This window comes from Schistocerca gregaria, chromosome 11, assembly GCF_023897955.1.
Source record: "Schistocerca gregaria isolate iqSchGreg1 chromosome 11, iqSchGreg1.2, whole genome shotgun sequence".
NCBI classification, from domain to species: domain Eukaryota; kingdom Metazoa; phylum Arthropoda; class Insecta; order Orthoptera; family Acrididae; genus Schistocerca; species Schistocerca gregaria.
In genome coordinates, this window is record NC_064930.1 from 122,441,140 (window position 1) to 122,459,351 (window position 18,212).

An 18,212-nucleotide genomic window follows, 5' to 3' on the forward strand; every position below is an offset into this window, starting at 1 on the left:
ACTGCCTTAAATAACATAAAATCCTGGAAGTCCACAGCATGTGCTAACAAGGTACACATACAAAATTTTGTCTGGTTATCAAATGTGTAAATACTTTCCTAAAACCTCAAATTTATATGTGTAAAAGTGCTAAAGAACATTTTTCCTGTTTTATAGAAACATAATACAAAATCGCTGATGATGGTTAAACTTCAGTGAAACCTGCCTGGGAAATACAAATTGGGTTTTGCTCAAGGTAGACCTTTTCCAAAAACAGATCTAGTATAAACACAAGAAGAATATCTAGGTAGAGCAAAATGGAGACAAACTGTTCATAATCACAGTAGCTGGCTTGCTAGAAGGATATGAAGATGGTGGCAGGGGTTTCTTGTTCAGTCCCCTCCCCAGTGTTGTAAATGCTGTTCCGTCTGTCCCCTCCACTGCCTGTCCTCTTCCCCGTCTCTCCCCTCCCAAACATGCATGGCTATGACTGTGACAAGTGAATGCAATAGTCAATATGCTGGACTTACACTGAGGAGGATAACGGTTCAAATCCCCATCTGACCATCCAGATTAGGTACTCTGTGACTTCCCACAAATTGCTTAGAACAAATTTGTGGATGTTCACTTCAGTGGCATTGTTGTCAACAGGATGTTAAACACTAAGCTTTATTCTTTCCTTCCAGCAGCACAAAGCAGAACAACCACTGGGCATATTGCTACCTGTGCTGACTTGTTAGTATTACTGGTGAAGAGGTTGGAACTAATATGCAAAGTTGTGGAATGCTATAATGTTAACGTAGTAAAAACTGAAGTGGTAAATATTCAAAGGCCGAAGGATAGAAGTGTGGCTGCTATCTCATTGTAATATTTTATAAAAATTACACTGATGTACGAAATAGCAACCTTAAAAATGTGTTTAAAAGAAGGAATTGTTGCTTCTGGTTATAACACTTTTATTGTTGTGCACTGTCTACTGATTCCAGTTATCCTGTCATTTTTCATGTGAGTGCCTCTTAATGCACTGCATATGCATGTGCCAGGGCAGTGTAGGCCAGCACAGCGTGCCAGACTTGGATCGTCATGTGCTGTGGACTCGTAATAACTGGTGTGTACGGTGAGAATGCAACTCGGGGGAAGCTCGCAGAGGATGTGGGTGGGGTGCCTGCTATACTTGCCCCTGCAGCCAGCAGTTCGGCTGCCCCATTGTACGGTTCCCTACTTTGAGTCCTCGTATGAGAAGGAAAGGAGGGTGACAGGGAAGAACATAGGCCGGCTGCTCAGCCTCGTGATTTGCGTTTCAGGTGCTGTGCCTCTCTCCTACGTATGAACTGGCAATCCAGACGGGTGAGGTGGCTGTGAAGATGGCGCAGTACTGTCCGGAGATAAAGTTGCGCTATGCTGTCCGCGGCGAGGAAGGTTAGTATATAAATACGTGCTTGATGCAGTCACACCAGTGTCACTTAAAGTTGCTGACAAAAACTTTTTGAAAATGAATTATACGGCAGTCTCACAACTACTACTATGAGAAAAACTTGAAAAGAAATTCAGTGTTTTCTTAAACATCAAATTTATTTGACATACATTTCATATTTTTACTCCATGTCGATACAGTCTTCAGAGACAAAATATTATTTTTCCCCATAATCTCCAACTCTTTGAGCTGCCATATGCCATCATGGAGCTTAGGCCTCTATACGTGCACTTAAAAGTCAGAACTGGCTTGTTTCAGCTATCTTTTAGCACTCTATCCAAGTGAGTCACCACCTTCAAATCTTGGCCTGTGTAGGATTTCCTTCAGTTGAGTAAAGAGGTGGCAGATCACAGATGTAGGGTCAGTGTTTGTGTTGCCCATCCAAGCTTTGTAATGTCAGTGGTGGTTTTCTGGCCAAAATGTGGCTGGGTGTTATCATGCCCTGGCAAAAGATAGTGTTTTCTCAGATAATGTCAGATGCAACACATTAGAGTGTTTACTTTAAGGGTTGCCACATATGCATCAGAATTGATAGGGCTATGACGGCATGACGTGCCCGAGCAACTGTTCTTCCTAATTGATACACAGTAACCGCCACCTTTCCTGTTGAAGGCACTCATTTGAATTTCTTCTTCTTTTGCAAGTTTGCACGATGCCATTCCACCAATTGCTTTTCATCTCCAGTTTGCAGTGGGGCAACCGGATTTCATCTCCTGTCACAATTAATTGCGAGGAAGTCATATTCAGAATTCTCGTCATGTTTCAAAAGCGTGCTGCACCTTGTCTTCTGTATGTCTTTGTGACCTTTGTCAACAGTCTTGGAACCCACCTCTTGCAAAACTTTCTCATCTTAAAGAGTCATGTCTGAAGTCTGCTCTGTGCTCGGTCCATTGGTGTGCAGGAGGTCGTGAATATTGGCACATTCACTGTCAGCAGTCTTCTTGCCAAACAACTACTGTGCTGTGATAGACGGTGTCATCCCAGTACACCATCATTGGCCTCTTCTGACTGACTGTGGCTGTTTCAGTTGGAGAGAACAGGAGCTGTATAACAGCACAGTGCTACAGACGAATATCGTGTTTAGAAGCTATCTTGACGGAATGCTGTGACAGCGTGATTGAGGAAATGGTCTGAAATAAATTTTAGTAGAAGTGGGAATAGTACAGATGTAGAACAAAGGTCGAATTTTTGAAAAATGTTTTGCATTTCTTTGAGTGGCCCTATTGCTATTATTATTATTATTATTATTATTATTATTATTATTATAAGAAGAAGAAGAGGAAAATTATTATTAGACCAGTGTGCAGAATGTCAGATGATTGAAAATAAATGTTTGTCATTAACTGCCTACTTTAGTTTTTTTTCTATCATGTACAGTTTCTTTCATAATGGAACAACATTTATTTTTAGTTGTAGGAACTTATTAGGACAGTAAGCAGCCTACATGAAAATGACTTGATTTTTATGTCATTTGGGTAGCCGGGCAAAGCAAAAGTGTTGAGAGTGTAAAGTTTGGACAAATTTGGGACATTTTGTGCCTGTGACTAAACATACCTTGCACAAATTGCTTGTAGACCACAAAAAATATTGCACCCATCACTACTAGTCAAGTTGGGCTCGATGACACGGTTTGTAAGAGAGCTTCTGCAATATCAATCCTGTTTTTAAGAAAGCTTCTGTGATATTTCCCTTTATCAGTAAAAAAAAAAAAAAAAAATTGTAAGCTGGATTTTTTATTGGTCTCAGATTTACAAATTGATGGATTATAGATTAGGGAATGTAGGGGATGATACAGAAACAGATAAAAGGACTGCCTTCAGGTATGTTAATAAAAACCTTACTGGTGAATAAAAACATGGGGATATTTCAAAAGCCCAGTTTGTCACAGGTGTGGAATCCACAACAGACGCTCATGTGTTGACTACTTCCCACAAGGTTTCTGATATTTTTCTGAAAAATGAGGTTAATGCTTTCACCAGCACATTACGGAGATGGAGGAGAGATACCAGAGAAGGTGGAATAAAAGTATGATGGCCGACACTTGTTGGATGTTGAAGAGTGCAATGAAGATGAAGTTTCTGTCATGAAATCTAAAATGAGAAAGTTTGAAAAGTGTAGCAATACCCTTGTAATGTGACTAAGAGAGCTATTTGTCATATTTTCAGTATACGAGGTCTATTGAAAAAGTTCCGGAACATTTGTAATTTTGTGCCAATGGTGTGTTGAAGTGAATTCGTTTGGCATTCCTGCTCACACCTGTGTTTAATGTGTAACTGGTGAAAGTTTCATTGTTGCATGTTAGTTATTGTTCATTACTGTATTGAGTACAGCATTGTGTTGCACAGTTTGTGAATTTCAAGATGGCAGAGTTAGAGGAGCAATACATCTGCATTAAATTTAACTTGAAACTGGAGAAAGCATTTACAGACACACACCAAATGATGCAAGAAGCCTACAGTGATGAGTGCTTAATCTGTACTCAGTGTTACAAATGGATCACATGATTTAAAGGTGGCCAGGCAGAATTTAAAGATGACCCTCATCCAGGATGCCCTTTGATGCCTACCAGTGACACTCATGTCAGGAACATCAACAAAATTGTGCGTGGCCAATTGAAGACTGACTGACAGGTTGCAGAAGAATGTGACATTTCAGTTGGATTGTGTCATTATATCCTGACACAGCATCTCGGAGTGTGTCATGTTGCCGCCAAGTTCATCTCACAGCTCGTGAGTCAAGACCAGGAAGAGGTTTGAGTCACAGTCTGTGAAGAGCTTTTATATCGCACAAATGAAAATGAGATGTTCCTTAAGAGAATCATTACTGGTGGTGATGTTGAGAACAAGATTCAGTCTTCAGTGAGTCAGGAAAGGTTCTCAGAGACTGAAAGAAGCTCGGCAGGTCAGTTCAAATTTCAAAGCCATGCTGTTGATTTTCTTTGACTTTGAAGAATTAGTTCATCATGAATTCGTGCCACAAGGACGAACTGTTAATTGATGGTTCTGTTGGGACGTGTTGTGACACCTGCTACGAAATAGGAGAAGGAAACTACTTGAAATGTGACGATACAATTCGTGGCTCTTCCCCATAACACCACACCTGCACATTCATTCCTGTTCGTGCGTTACTATTGCCCAAGAAATGAAATCCCTATGCTGCCTCATCCTCTGTACTCTCCAGACCTTGCCCCTGCAGACCATTCTTTATTTCCAAAGTTGAAAATCCCATTGAAAGGACAAAGATTTGCAACAATAGATGAGATAAAGAAAATTTGCAGACGACACTTTGTGCAGTCCAGCAAGAGGTGTACTGAGACTTCAGGGAGTGGAAACTGTGCTGGGAGTGGTGTATCAATTGTGGAGGAGAGTATTTCGAAGGAGGGCATACACAGTAATTAAAAGGTAAGCGTAGAAAAATCTTGTGGGCAAAGTTCTGGAATTTTTGGACCAGACCTCATATATCTAAAAAAGATAAAACAAACACTATGAAAATATAGACAATAATTGAAATTTTGTTTCAATATTTGTGCTTCAATTTCTTAAATCTTTAACTAATGAGATCTTCTTATGAAAAATTTGGATGTGGTAAAACAAAGTGACAGAAACTTTCAGAATCAGAATTACAAACTGATTCTAGAAATCTGTTTTTGAGAAATCTGAAAAAATTGCAGGCTTGTATTAATGTTTTTATCTGCAAATTGACCACTTAAGATCATGCTACAACATTTTTTTTTTCTCCCCTTGAAACCCGTCCAGATTTTGTATTCTGTTTAAAACATGTCCCATTCTAACATGAGGGCTTCTGGGGCTTTGGACCTCTCAATGTATTTCTGGGCTTCTTTAATCCACATTGTGGTGCACTTCTTGTTCCAAAAGTAATCAAATATTCGAATAGTATATGTTTGCCCATTCTGTACAGTACCCAAGAAATTCTGGCACCCTTATCCTGATGGTTTTGGAGAAATCTTCTCCACATTCTGCTTGGCTTCTTTGTTGCTCCGAAGTTCCTAGCTGGCTTCATTCTAGATTGCATTCATGATCTTTGATAGGATTCTCCTTTTCAGCATCTCCAATTTCTCTAGCTTTTTGTTTGAGAGGGATTCACGGGCATACAGGCATACACGGTATTATAGTGTTTTAGTTTGTTGTCATAGGATATGTCCTTTTTGTTGTAAAAGTTTGTCAGACCATATGCTGTCTCCATTTTTGAAATCTGATCACCTATCACAGCTTTTTGTAGTCCATTTTCTGGTATGGTGTAACCAAGGTACTTGAATTTATTTGCCATTATAATCTGATCTATGAGTGTTTCAAGGAAATTTGGTCCATATTTGCCATTTATCACAAGTCTGTAGTGATCCTCAGCCCTGTTCTGCTGGGAATCCTTTGCAGGAAGCTGATCTGATGGTCTGGGAAGTCCCTTTCTCTGGGCTTTCTGAGAATATTGCACAGTCATCTGCAAAGGCCAGACAGTTGACTTTAATTCCTTCAATTTTTGTCCCTAAACAGATCAGACTACTTCTTCTTCATCCCCCCCCCCCCCCCTCCCCAAAAAAAAAAAGAAACATTGTTGGCGGTATCAGTGTTCCAGCTATAGTTTTTGAAAATAATTACAATCTAGAACCCAATGCACTGCTGCACGATTATGTAATGATCAAAATCGGTCACATTTGAATAAACGTGTATTACAATCTAGACTCTCATAGTTCAGGAAAAACCTGCAAATATTTTCATCCACGAGAAAACTGATAATAGACCGGGAGTTTTTCGGAAGCTTCTGAGAGTTTTTTGGAAGGTTCTGCATGGGCAGATTCCCCTTTGTATTTTCAAAAGGGAGCTCCTCCTGCCTGCCACACCAATGTTTATTGCATATTTGGATTCTACACAAAAATATGTGTGTTTTATTCAAAGCATTGTTCCCCATTAGTGGTAGCTGGCGTTGTAATTGACAAATATCAGGTGTTCTATTTTTGCAATTAAGAACACACTCATTTGAATCTACATTTCATTTATGGCATAAATGTAAACTTTTGTTATTAGTGGTTAGTATTGATGTTCAAATGTTACTTGTGTTTTGCAGATGTGATCGTACAGTACAAATAATATGGCTAGGCCTTTACTTTTGTGGCAAATAAGCTGCTTGTATGGTACCATGGGATTGATTGTAGCAAGTCCCCAAACCGTTGGAATGTTAGATTTTGCGTGCCGTCCAGCCTATTGGTGCTCATGGGGTCTCTGTGAAGCATGCAGTCCAGGGGCTCAAAAGTCAGTTGTGCTCTGAATGTGCTCTTGTATTGTACATTGTACCTGAAGTTCTTTGGTTCCTGATTTTGTGACTTCTAGGCTGTCGATGTGGTTCAGTCATCGGATATTCCATTCTGCCATATCCGTCCATAGCTGTTGTTTTCGTGTTTTTTGGCAACTCACCACTGACGCTGTTGGCTGGTCGGCCTGTATTTCCTCGTTGTGTTTTATTCTGCTTACTAGAGTTGGCGACAAGGATGGGATGTCACCAGTGCATTACGGACGTGAAACTTGGACAGCTCATGGAAGAGCAACAGCAAAAGCTGCTCCTGCAGCATTAGTTGCAACAACAGTTCCATTACCAATTCCAGCAGCAAATGGATGTTTTGCATCAGGAAATTCAGCTGCTGTCATACCGATTACCGGTACAAGGTTCACAATCTGCCATGACTGTGGTCACCTCCCAGATGGAGTCCCGCCCACCCATATTTCCGCCATTTAACGATACCAAGGAGGATCGAGACGTATTTGCAACAGCTGAAACAGCATTTCGCCACATTTTGAGTTTTTGATGACGCTCTGCAACATTTGCTCTTCCTTTCTTGGACTTCCCCGGAGACATTTTTTTTTACTTAAGAAGTTGGCTCCCGTCTCAAATCCAGTTGCACTCATTATGTGTTCATTGCTGTCGATCTGTTAGTCACAATAGTTCCACATGGTTGCACAGCACCTAGATTTCCACCCGTACCACAAGCAAGTGGGCTAGTCTTATTGACTGTGGGTGACTGATATGCCAGGTCTGTGTCTTCAACAACATGATTTTACCTGGGCCAATCCATCTTGCAAAACCTCATATGCCGATTCCATAGTCCGTGACGTAGTGGTCCAGTTGGCTCCCGATCAGGGGTTCGCACTTCAACCCTCCTTCATTGGATGACATAATGAAAATCGTGCACTATATTGAGATCGCGTGGGAAGCAAATGAACTTTTTATGGCCTGCCCCCAGATTACTGTGGCTCAACCACAGCCCCGGGGATGGAATTCTCACAAGCCTTTATCCTGATGGCGTAGCCATGATTTATCACTGCAACAGTGGGCAGGCTGCCCTGATTGTTGGGTGTCCTGCACCCACTGTGGCAAGGGTGGACATCTCTGAATTGTCTGCCGTCAACTGTCGGGTAACTCTAACCCCACTCCTAACTTGGGTCACAGGTCTGTGCACGAACTTGCGGCCATCGTTTCCCAGGGCAATTACTGTGCCCCCAAGTTTTTGATTGATCTCACAATTGCTTGTCTGGCCATTCGTTTCCAAGTCGACATGGAAGTGACTGTTACCCTGGTCAGTCTTGTGATAAACTCATCTGGGTTACCTGGCATTGGTCCTGCCCTCTCGCAAGGTGGTTGCATATAGTGACAGCTCTACTCCCCTCGTAAGTCAAATCATCACTATGGCAACATTTTCGGCCTGGATGCTTTCTCTCTATTAAAGTTCTCTATTGTGGATGAAGTTCAGGTCATCTCAGACACAGCCCCCGTCCATGAAAATGGTGACCTTTGTGCTTCTTTCGTGTGTCTGTCTGATCCTGGCCTGGGGTGTGCCTTCAATTTTGAGACTCACATTTCCTTATGTCTAGGTGCGATGCCACATTTCTGTTGAGCACAGCTTCTTCCGTTTCCTTACAGATGGCTGTTGAGCATGAACTTGGTTGCCTTCACAGTGCTGGGGTCATAGAGCCAGTTAAAATTAGTGCTTGGACTACACCCCTGGTTGTGCTCCAGAAGCCGAATGGTGCTCTCCAGCTTTGTGGAGATTTTAAGTCGACGATCAATGCCCAAGCTCCGGTGGAAACCTATTCCGTACCCCCATCGAGAGAACCTCCTCTCATAGCTATTTTCCAAAATAGGCTTTGCTGAGGGTTACTTACAGATTCTACTAGATGAGAAATTTAATACATTGTTATCATCGATACGCTGTTTCGCTTATACAGATACAAGTGGTTTGCCTTTTGGAAGCTAGTCTGCTCTAGCTATCTTCCAGAGTTACCTAGAACACTTAACAATGTCCATCCCATCTTGCACCTACTGCCATGATGACTTAAATGTCAGGAGTACTACATGCCAAAACCTCCTGTGTAACCTCCGTATCCTCTTTCCTACATTGTGTGCTGCAGAGTTAAAATGCTGTTGGCACAAATGCCAGTTTTTCCAGGAACAAGCAGACTAACTAGGCCCCTTGCTCACCAAAGATGGGATTCTGCCCACTGACCATAACATTTCTGCCGTCGCTCTTTCCTTGCCCCAAAATCTTCTGGCATTGCTGGCCTTTTTTTTTTGGAAAAGTGAATCATTATTCTAAGTTCCTTCCACAGACAGAACACTTCATGTAACCCCTCAATCAGTTGTGGAAGAAAGGTGTTTTGTCTCAGAGGTTGGCAGCCTATGAGCAGGCCTTCACATGGCTGAAGTGCATTAAACGTTCTGTACCTTTACTCCCTTTTCCCGGTCACGTCCCCTTGTTTTGGCTGCGGGTGCTTCTCTTTCTGGCATTGGTGTAGTGCTGGCACACCGTAATGATGATGGTACAGAGCAGTCTGTCGCCTGTGTATCAAAAACACTGATGCCTGCCCAGTGCAGTTACTGTAATATGTACTTGTTTAGAATCTGGCTTCCCCTTGTTGCAGACCATCCACACAACATGCAAACACAAATGCCCTCTCACATTTACCCTCAGGACCAGACCGAGAGTTTGACAAACTTGAACTCTCCTGTTTTCGCATTGACATGGAACGACAACGCACCTTGGATGTGTTTCTCATTACCACTACTCACAATACAGTGGACACGTGCCACGACCCTGTCTTATGGCATGTTGTAAATTATGTACTCTGTGGGTGATCCACTTATTTATCGAGCTCTGGGCCTGGGCTCGCATCTCTCATCGTTTGTCCATTGTCTCCAGTGTGCTGCTGCCAGATACGGAGGCAGGTACTCACCTTGTTGTCATCCCGACTACCTTCCGCACTCGCGTCTTGGTACTCCACCATTGCGGGCACTGGGGTATGTCACGGGTGAAAGCTCTTGTCACCAGACCAGGACGTGGAGGTTATGGTGTGCCGCTGTGCTGCCTGTGCACATCATCAGGCTGTTCCACCTCAGTCCTACGCCCCCTGGTATAATCCCAGTCACCCTTGCGATCACATTCATCTACATTTTGCTGGCCCCTTCCGTGACTGAATGTGACTTCTTATCGTGGACGCTTATTCAAACTATCCCTATATTATCAGCATGACATCCACCACAACTACTGCCACTCATTGCCCTTCTACAGATTCTCACACTGAAGGGCTTCCCTGCACCTTCGTAACAGACACTGGGCCCCAATTCACAGCTACGGCCTTCGCACAGTTCTGCAATGCGAATGGCATCAAATGCCTATGTAGCCCTCAGTTTCAACCTTTCTCTGATGGCGAAATGCAGCAGGTGATGTGTTCATTTAAGCAACAAATGTGGAATGTTGTGAGTGCATCTACCATGACAGCAGCACTCACGATGTTCCTGAACCCCTAAAGGTCCACCCCTAAACGTGGCTACAGCCCAGCAGAACTCTCCATCTTCTGGCTCCACGGCTCAAGGAACCGCAGACCTGACATGCTGGACAATACCCTCCTGGCTTGGCTGTTTGGGCACATTCCTATAGGGTAAAACCCTCAAGGGTGGCAGCAGCTATTATGGTAGTGGCCATTCGTTGGTGGCCCCCTTATGATAGTTGATTCCACAAAAGGTTTGGAGTGACAGCACATGAACCGACTCTGTCTTAATCTCCAGCATAACCCTCCAGCAGTGGATTGCTCTTGAGTTGGTCCCCATCCTCGGACACCCCTCCACTTCAAGAGTACCATTTAGCTCCAGGACGGAATCAGCAGCTCCTTTAGGTGTGGGTGGGGAGGTCGAGTGTCACCACAGCCTCTGTCTGCTCCATGGTTATCCCCCACACTGCTGTTCCCCAGCGCAGTGCCCAAAGTCGTGTGTTCCTTCTCCCAGATGGTGGCCTCCACTGACAGGACACCACCTTTTCATCTCCCGAAACATCATCAGTCAGGGCTCTAGACATTAAGTGTCCATTTGGGGGCGGGGGAGGTCTGGTATCCTGGTCCAGCAATTAAGACAGCCCGCCAGAAGACGTGGACATAGATGACGGGTGCTAGGTGGCTCTCTTATAACTTGCGAGTGCTGTTCTCATGGCCACAGCATTGTGCATGGGCCATGTCCGTTATGCCAGCCAGTCGGCACTCAGGAGGGGCCCTACAAAGCTGGCAGTGCAGGGGCTCAGAAATCAGGTGTGTTCCAACTGCATTCTGGTACTGCATGTCGCGCCCATCGTTTTTGGTTCCTGATCTGGCTCGGTTTGATTCACTCTTCGGACTTTACATTGTGCTGTATCCATCCGTAGCTGTTGTCTCGCGGTGTGTTTTAGCAATTCACCATCGACGCCCTCGGCCAGTTGACCTGCATGTCCTGGTCGTGTCGGATTACGGTTACTAGACAGGGTTATACTGCTGCTTTATGTTTTATATTATGTATTAACCCTTTTGTGGTATGTGACAAGTGAAGTGACCTAGGTAGTGTGAAATATTTTCCATTATGTGGTAATGCATTGAACAGTAGTCTTTCTTATTTTGTTTCACTGTTGTAAGTCACAAGTGGCATGGAGTTCATGCAGCATAACATAAATGTTTTGTTGGAACTCTAAATACCAATTTGGTGATATCTTGATTGTTAACAATCAATAATAATGCATCATAGAGAAAACAGATAACCTACTTCATCATGTTCAATGTTTTGGAAGTAAAGAGGTACAAGTGCATAAGGTCTTTTATGATATGTGACATAAAAGTGATCATTTAAGATAACCTGTTATGTCAACATGTGAACAGAAAATGCTACAAAAGAATTTTTATCTACACCTATACTCTGCAATCCACTATGAGGTCATGACAGAGGGTACATCCCTTTGTACCAATTACTAGGGTTTCTTCATATGGAGTGCGGGGAGAATGATTTGATTGATTGAGTGAGTGAGTGTGCATGCGTGCGTGTGCGTGCACGCGCGCATTAACTATTCTAGTCTTAACATCATGATCCCAATGTGAGCGATACTTAGGGAGTTGTAGCATATTCCTGGAGTCATCATTTAAACCTGGTTCTTGAAACTTTTAGACTTTCTCGGGATAGTTCACATTTATCGTCATCTCTTGCTGTTCAGTTCCTTCAGTATCCCTGCAACACAATCCTGTGGCCATTCGTGCAGCCCTTCTTTGTATACATTTAGTATCCCCCATTAGTCCTATTTGTTACAGGTCCCACTCACTTTAGCATTATTCTAGAACCAGTCCATGAGTGATTGCTAAGCTTTACCCGTGACTGAGTCTGTCATGATTCCACTTCATATCCTTACAAAGTGTTACACCCAGGTATTTGTAAGAGTTGGCCGATACCAACAGTGACTTATTAATATTATAGTCTTAAGATATTATCTTTTTTCATTTGGTGAAGTGCACAGTTTTACATTTCTGAACATTTAAAACAAGTTACCAAACTTTGCAATCTGATTAAAACCTGACTGAATATTTGTACAGCTTCTTTATATAGTACCTCATTATAGAGAAGTGGATCATCTGCAGAAAGGCTGACATTGCTATTAATATTGTCTTCAACTAATATGACATGAACAGCAAAGGTCCCAATACTCTTCCGTGGGGTACAATTGAAGTTACTCCTATATCTGGCGATAACTCTCCATCCAGAATAACATGCTGCGTCTTCCCTGCCAGAAAGTCCTCAATCATCACAAATTTCCCTTGATACCCCATATGATCATACTTTTAAAAATGAGCATAGGTGTCATACTAAGTCAAGAAATACTGTATCTAGCTGATTGCTTTCAGTATGTCATGTAAGAGAAGTGCGAGTTGGGTATCATACGATCGATGTTTTCGGAATCCGTGCTGGTTGGCATTGTGGAGGTCGTTCCGTTAAAGAACCTCGTTATATTTGAGCAAGAATATGTTCTAAGATTCTACAAAAAATTGATGTCAAGATATTTGATAGTAGTTTTGTCGATCGTTTCTGCTACCCTTCTTGTAGACAGGTGAGACCTGTGCTTTTTCATTTTTTTCCCCCTCCCAAGAATGGGCAGAGTTTTATGTTAGAGGGATGTACAATAGGTTATAGTTTGAAGAGGTGCTTACTCAGCCGCAAATTCAGTATAGAATCTGAGGAAGATTTCATCGGGCCCTGGAACTTTGTTCAATTTTAATGATTTCAGCTGTTTCTCAGCACCACTTATACTAATATTTATTTCATTCGTCTTTTCAGTGGTACAAGGATTAAATTGGGCCAATTGTCCTGGTTTTCCTTTGTAAAGGAACATTTGAAAACAGCTATAATGCAGTTTGTTTTGATGAGAATTGATGTTCATCAGAACAACATTATATTTAAAATTTCATAAAACCATGGGGTTGAAGAAACTTGTTCTCACTAATAAATTCTTACAGAAACAATTTAAAGTTCTAGGTCTTGTGATTGTAGAAACGTTTGAATTTACCTTAACTGCAATAATTTGGAAGTTATTGTATTCATAAAGTCCTTGCTTATACAAAAAGTATAGTAATTAACACTGCTTAAATTCTGCTAAATAAACAGTATCACTGTATTTGTATTATAACGACATAGGAATTATTTGGTGATACAAGGTCTATGCTACTGTAGTAACTAAAATTGTTTGCACAAACTATTTGTAATAAGCCTATGTAAGAAATTTTTTAAGTATTTACATAAATATCCTCAAACTTGGACCATACATAGAACCATGAAACAAGAGAGGTGGGATTTGCACTCAATTACACTGATGGTAGAGAAAGTTACAACACCAAGGAGTTATATGACATAAATGAAAGTTGGTAGGTGTATTTCTACACCTGAAAGACTATGTCTATCCAGATTTTGTGCCATTCATGTAAGACTTATGCCATTTTTATAATATTACTTGAAAATACAGCTATTTGGTTGCACAGGTAAAAAATTTTCAACTTTACCTAGGTTTCAACTGCTCTAAGGCAGCCTTCATAAGAAGTAAAAAAAAATTACATTACCTATAACAGAGTTTTGGAATAATATAAAAATTATTAAATTAAACATACGTAATAAAATTACGCCATAGCTAACTACTACGGTACAGTGGACAAAGAAAGCATATTTACATAGAGTAAATAGTTACAAAATGGTTTAGAGCAGCAGTGCTCGTGTTAAAGATAAAAATATATTTGTACATTATAAAATTTTCCTAGGAATGCACAACTTGATTAAGACGCGCCGCTAAGGGTCGCGTGTGCGGCCGGCACTGTAAGCAGCATCAGACTGACATGCGCCCACGCCGTCGATGTTAGCAAGTCGGCACTTTGTATCACGCTATCTAGTATTGAATGCTTGTAATTTATAGTGACAGCAGCTGTCACATTACATTATGTGAGATGGTATGTACGATGTGCATTAAAGTTCTAAGGACTCAGATTTTTTTTCTCACCCGAAATCGGTGAAACTCTCATTACTCCTCGACGTAATCGCCCTGCAGACGTACACATTTTTCACTACGCTGATACCACGATTCCATAGCAGCGGCAAAGGCTTCTTTGGGAGTCTGTTTTGACCACTGGAAAATCGCTGAGGCAATAGCAGCACGGCTGGTGAATGTGCGGCCACGGAGAGTCTCTTGCATTGTTGAAAAAACCCAAAAGTCACTAGGAGCCAGGTCAGGTGAGTAGGGAGCACGAGGAATCATTTCAAAGTTATCACGAAGAAACTGTTGCGTAACGTTAGTTCGATGTGCAGATGCGTTATCTCGGTGAAACAGCACACGCGCAGCCATTCACGCCCGTTTTTGTTGCAGTGCAGGAAGGAATTTGTTCTTCAAAACATTTTTGTAGGATGCACCTGTTACCGTAGTGCCCTTTGGAACGCAATGGGTAAGGATTGCGCCCTCACTGTCCCAGAACATGGACACCATCATGTTTTCAGCACTGGCGGTTACTCGAAATTTTTTTTGGTGGCGGTGAATATGTGTGTTTCCATTGAGCTGACTGGCGCTTTGTTTCTGGATTGAATAATGGCATCCACGTCTCATCCATTGTCACAACCGATGAAAAGAAAGTCCCATTCGTGCTGTCATTGCGCGTCAACATCGCTTGGCAACATGCCACACGGGCAGCCGTGTGGTCGTCTGTCAGCATTTGTGGCACCCTCCTCGATGACACTTTTCGCATTTTCAGGTCATAATGCAGGATTGTGTGCACAGAACCCACAGAAATGCCAACTCTGAAGGCGATGTGTTCAACAGACATTCGGCGATCCCCCAAAACAATTCTCTCCACTTTCTTGATTGTGTCGTCAGACCGGCTTGTGCGAGCCCGAGGTTGTTTTTGTTTGTTGTGACACGATGTTCTGCATTCATTAAACTGTCGCACCCATGAAAGCACTTTCGACACATCCGTAACCCCATCACCACGTATCTCCTCCAACTGTCGATGAATTTAAACTGGTTTCACACCATGCAAATTCAGAAAACGAATGATTGCACGCTGTTTAAGTAAGGAAAACGTCGCCATTTTAAGTATTTAAAACCGTTCTCATTCTCTCCGCTGGCGGTAAAATTCCATCTGCCGTACGGTGCTGCCATCTCCGGGACATATTGACAATGAATGCGGCCTCATTTTAAAACAATGCGCATGTTTCTATCTCTTTCCAGTCAGGAGAAAAAAAATCGGAGGCCTTAGAACTTGAATGCACCTCGTAACAGATCGAAAGTTGTGCTATTAGCGACACTGTGAGGGTGCAGGTCAGGTTTGCTTAAATACATGTTATCAACAGCTGTGCTCGCTAGTTAGCTTAGAGACTGGATATGGGGAGTTGATGTTCGCCAAGAATATCTGTAAGGCAACAGAGGTGCTATTATCAACACCCTCACACAGTTTGAATGAGTTTGTATAATAGGACTACGAGGAGCTGGATATTACTTGTGCAATATTGCAGAAAGACTTTGCAGGAATGTAGCCACTATACATAGTTGGTGGTCTTATGAATGTATTGTTACAAGACGACCAGATTCTGGACGGGCACACGGCACTACCAAGATGGAAGACCATCGTGTGCAGCGTATAGCTCTGGCATATTTGCACTGTATCTGCAGCAGCAATTTGAGCTGCAGTTGGCACCATAGTGACACAATCAACTATTACAAATCAGTTACTTCAAGGAGAACTCCAAGCCAGATGTGCCCAACAGTGTGCATCCCGCCGACCCCAAACGACTGCCATTTGCAGATTCACTGGTGTCAAGCGAGAGCTCGTTGGAGGCAGGTTGGACATCTGTTGTGTTTTGTGGGGAAAGCTGGTTTTGGTTTGGTGCCAGTGATGGCCATGTGTGTGTGTTAGGAGGAGGTCAATTGAGAGCCTGCAGCCAGTCTGTCTGTGTGCTAGACACACTGTAGTTACGGTCAGGGGTGCGATTTTGTATGACAACAGAAGCACTCTCGTGATTATCCCACTCACCCTGACTGCAAATTTGTGTGTCAGTTTGGTGATTTGACCTGTCGTGCTGCCATTCGTGAACAGCATTCAGGGCAGTAATTTCCAACAGAATAATGCTCGTTCACATACCACTATCGTAACCCAACATGCTGTACAGTGTGTAGATATGTCGCATTGGCTCGCTTAATCACTAGATCTGTCTCCAGTTTGGCACATGTGGAACATCTTCGGATGACAACACCGTCATCCAGAACTAGCATTAACTGTCCCTGTATTGACTGACCGAGTGCAATAGGCGTGCAACTCCATCCCACAAACTGAAATCTGGCACCCATGCAACACAATGTATGCTCCTTTGCATGCTTGCATTCAACGTTTTAGCAATTATAACGGTATTAACGTACCAGCATTTCACATATGCAGTGGCTTATCTGGTGCTCGCATTAATCTGTGATGTAGCAATGTTGATCAAGTAAATATGTTACCTAGACAATGTATTCCCGAAATTTCAGTACTCTACATTAATTACCTTTTGGTGTAGCAATTTTTTTCCCCCATCAGTGTATTGTCAGTAATAACGAGTGATCCAAGTTTTTGACTATGAGTAACACTTGCCTCCTAATAAAGGTGATTTGTTGTAACCGTACCTTTGTAAAGTCTCAGACTAGAATTCACCTTGGGGCAGCAAATTATTATTTCAGTAAGAGATAGAATTGTTACATGGTCTTAGTGTTCAGAAAAGCACCTACTGATTAAATTTGTTATCAAATAAGTGCTAGTAAAAACCAAAAGTTACTGAATATTGTCTTTATACACTACTAGCCATTAAAATTGCTACACCACGAAGATGATGTGCTACAGATGCCAAATGTAACCGATAGAAAGATGCTGCGATACGTAAATGATTAGCTTTTCAGAGCATTCACACAAGGTTAGCGCCGGTGGCAACTCCTAAAACGTGCTGACATGAGGAAAGTTTCGAACCGATTTCTCATACACAAACATCAGTTGACCAGCATTTCCTGGTTAAACATTGTTGTGATGCCTCGTGTAAGGAGGAGAAATGCGTACCATAACATTTCCAACTTTGATAAAGGTCGGATTGTAGCCTATCACAATTGCAGTTTATTGTATCGCGACATTGCTGTTCGCGTTGGTTGAGATCCGATGACTGTTAGCAGAATATGGAATTGGTGGGTTCAGGCGGGTAATACGGAATGCCATGCTGGATCCCAACGGCCTCGTATCACTAGCAGTCGAGATGACAGGCATCTTATCCACATGGCTGTAACGGATTGTGCAGCCATGTCTCGATGCCTGAGTCAACAGATGGGGATGTTTGCAAGACAACAACCATCTGCACGAACAGTTCGATGACATTTGCAGCAGCACGGACTATCAGCTCGGAGACCGTGGCTGCGGTTACTCTTGACGCTGCATGACAGACAGGAGCACCTGCAATGGTGTACTCGAGAACGAACCTGGGTGCACGAATGGCAAATCGTCATTTTTTCGGATGAATGCATGTTCTGTTTACAGCATCACGATGGTCGCATCCGTTTTTGGTGACATTGCGGTGAGCGCATTTTGGCACCGTGTATTCCTCATCGTCATACTGTCCTATCGCCCGGCGTGATGGTATGTGGTTGCCATTGGTTACACGTCTCGGTCACCTCTTGTTCCCATTGACAGCACTTTGAACAGTGGACGTTACATTTCAGATGTTTTATGACCCGTGGATTTACCCTCCATTCGATCCCTGCTAAACCCTACATTTCAGTAGGATAACGTATGACTGCATGTTGCAGGTCCTGTACGGGCTTTTCTGGATGCAGAAAATGTTAGACTGTTGCCCTGGCCAGCACATTCTCCAGATCTTTCACCAATTGAAAACGTCTGGCTCGTCACAATATGCCAGTCACTACTTTTGATGA

The 18,212-nt window shown here is 42.6% G+C and overlaps 1 protein-coding gene across 1 annotated transcript in view; it reads left to right on the forward strand.

Moving 5' to 3' along the window:
• Positions 1 to 18,212, forward strand: part of LOC126295445 (DEAD-box helicase Dbp80-like) — a 125,893-nt gene that overhangs the window by 60,748 nt on the left and 46,933 nt on the right. The window contains exon 5 of the mRNA XM_049987945.1: positions 1,284 to 1,398. Coding sequence (XP_049843902.1) covers positions 1,284 to 1,398 — 115 coding nt within the window. The remainder of the gene's footprint in view (positions 1 to 1,283; positions 1,399 to 18,212) is intronic.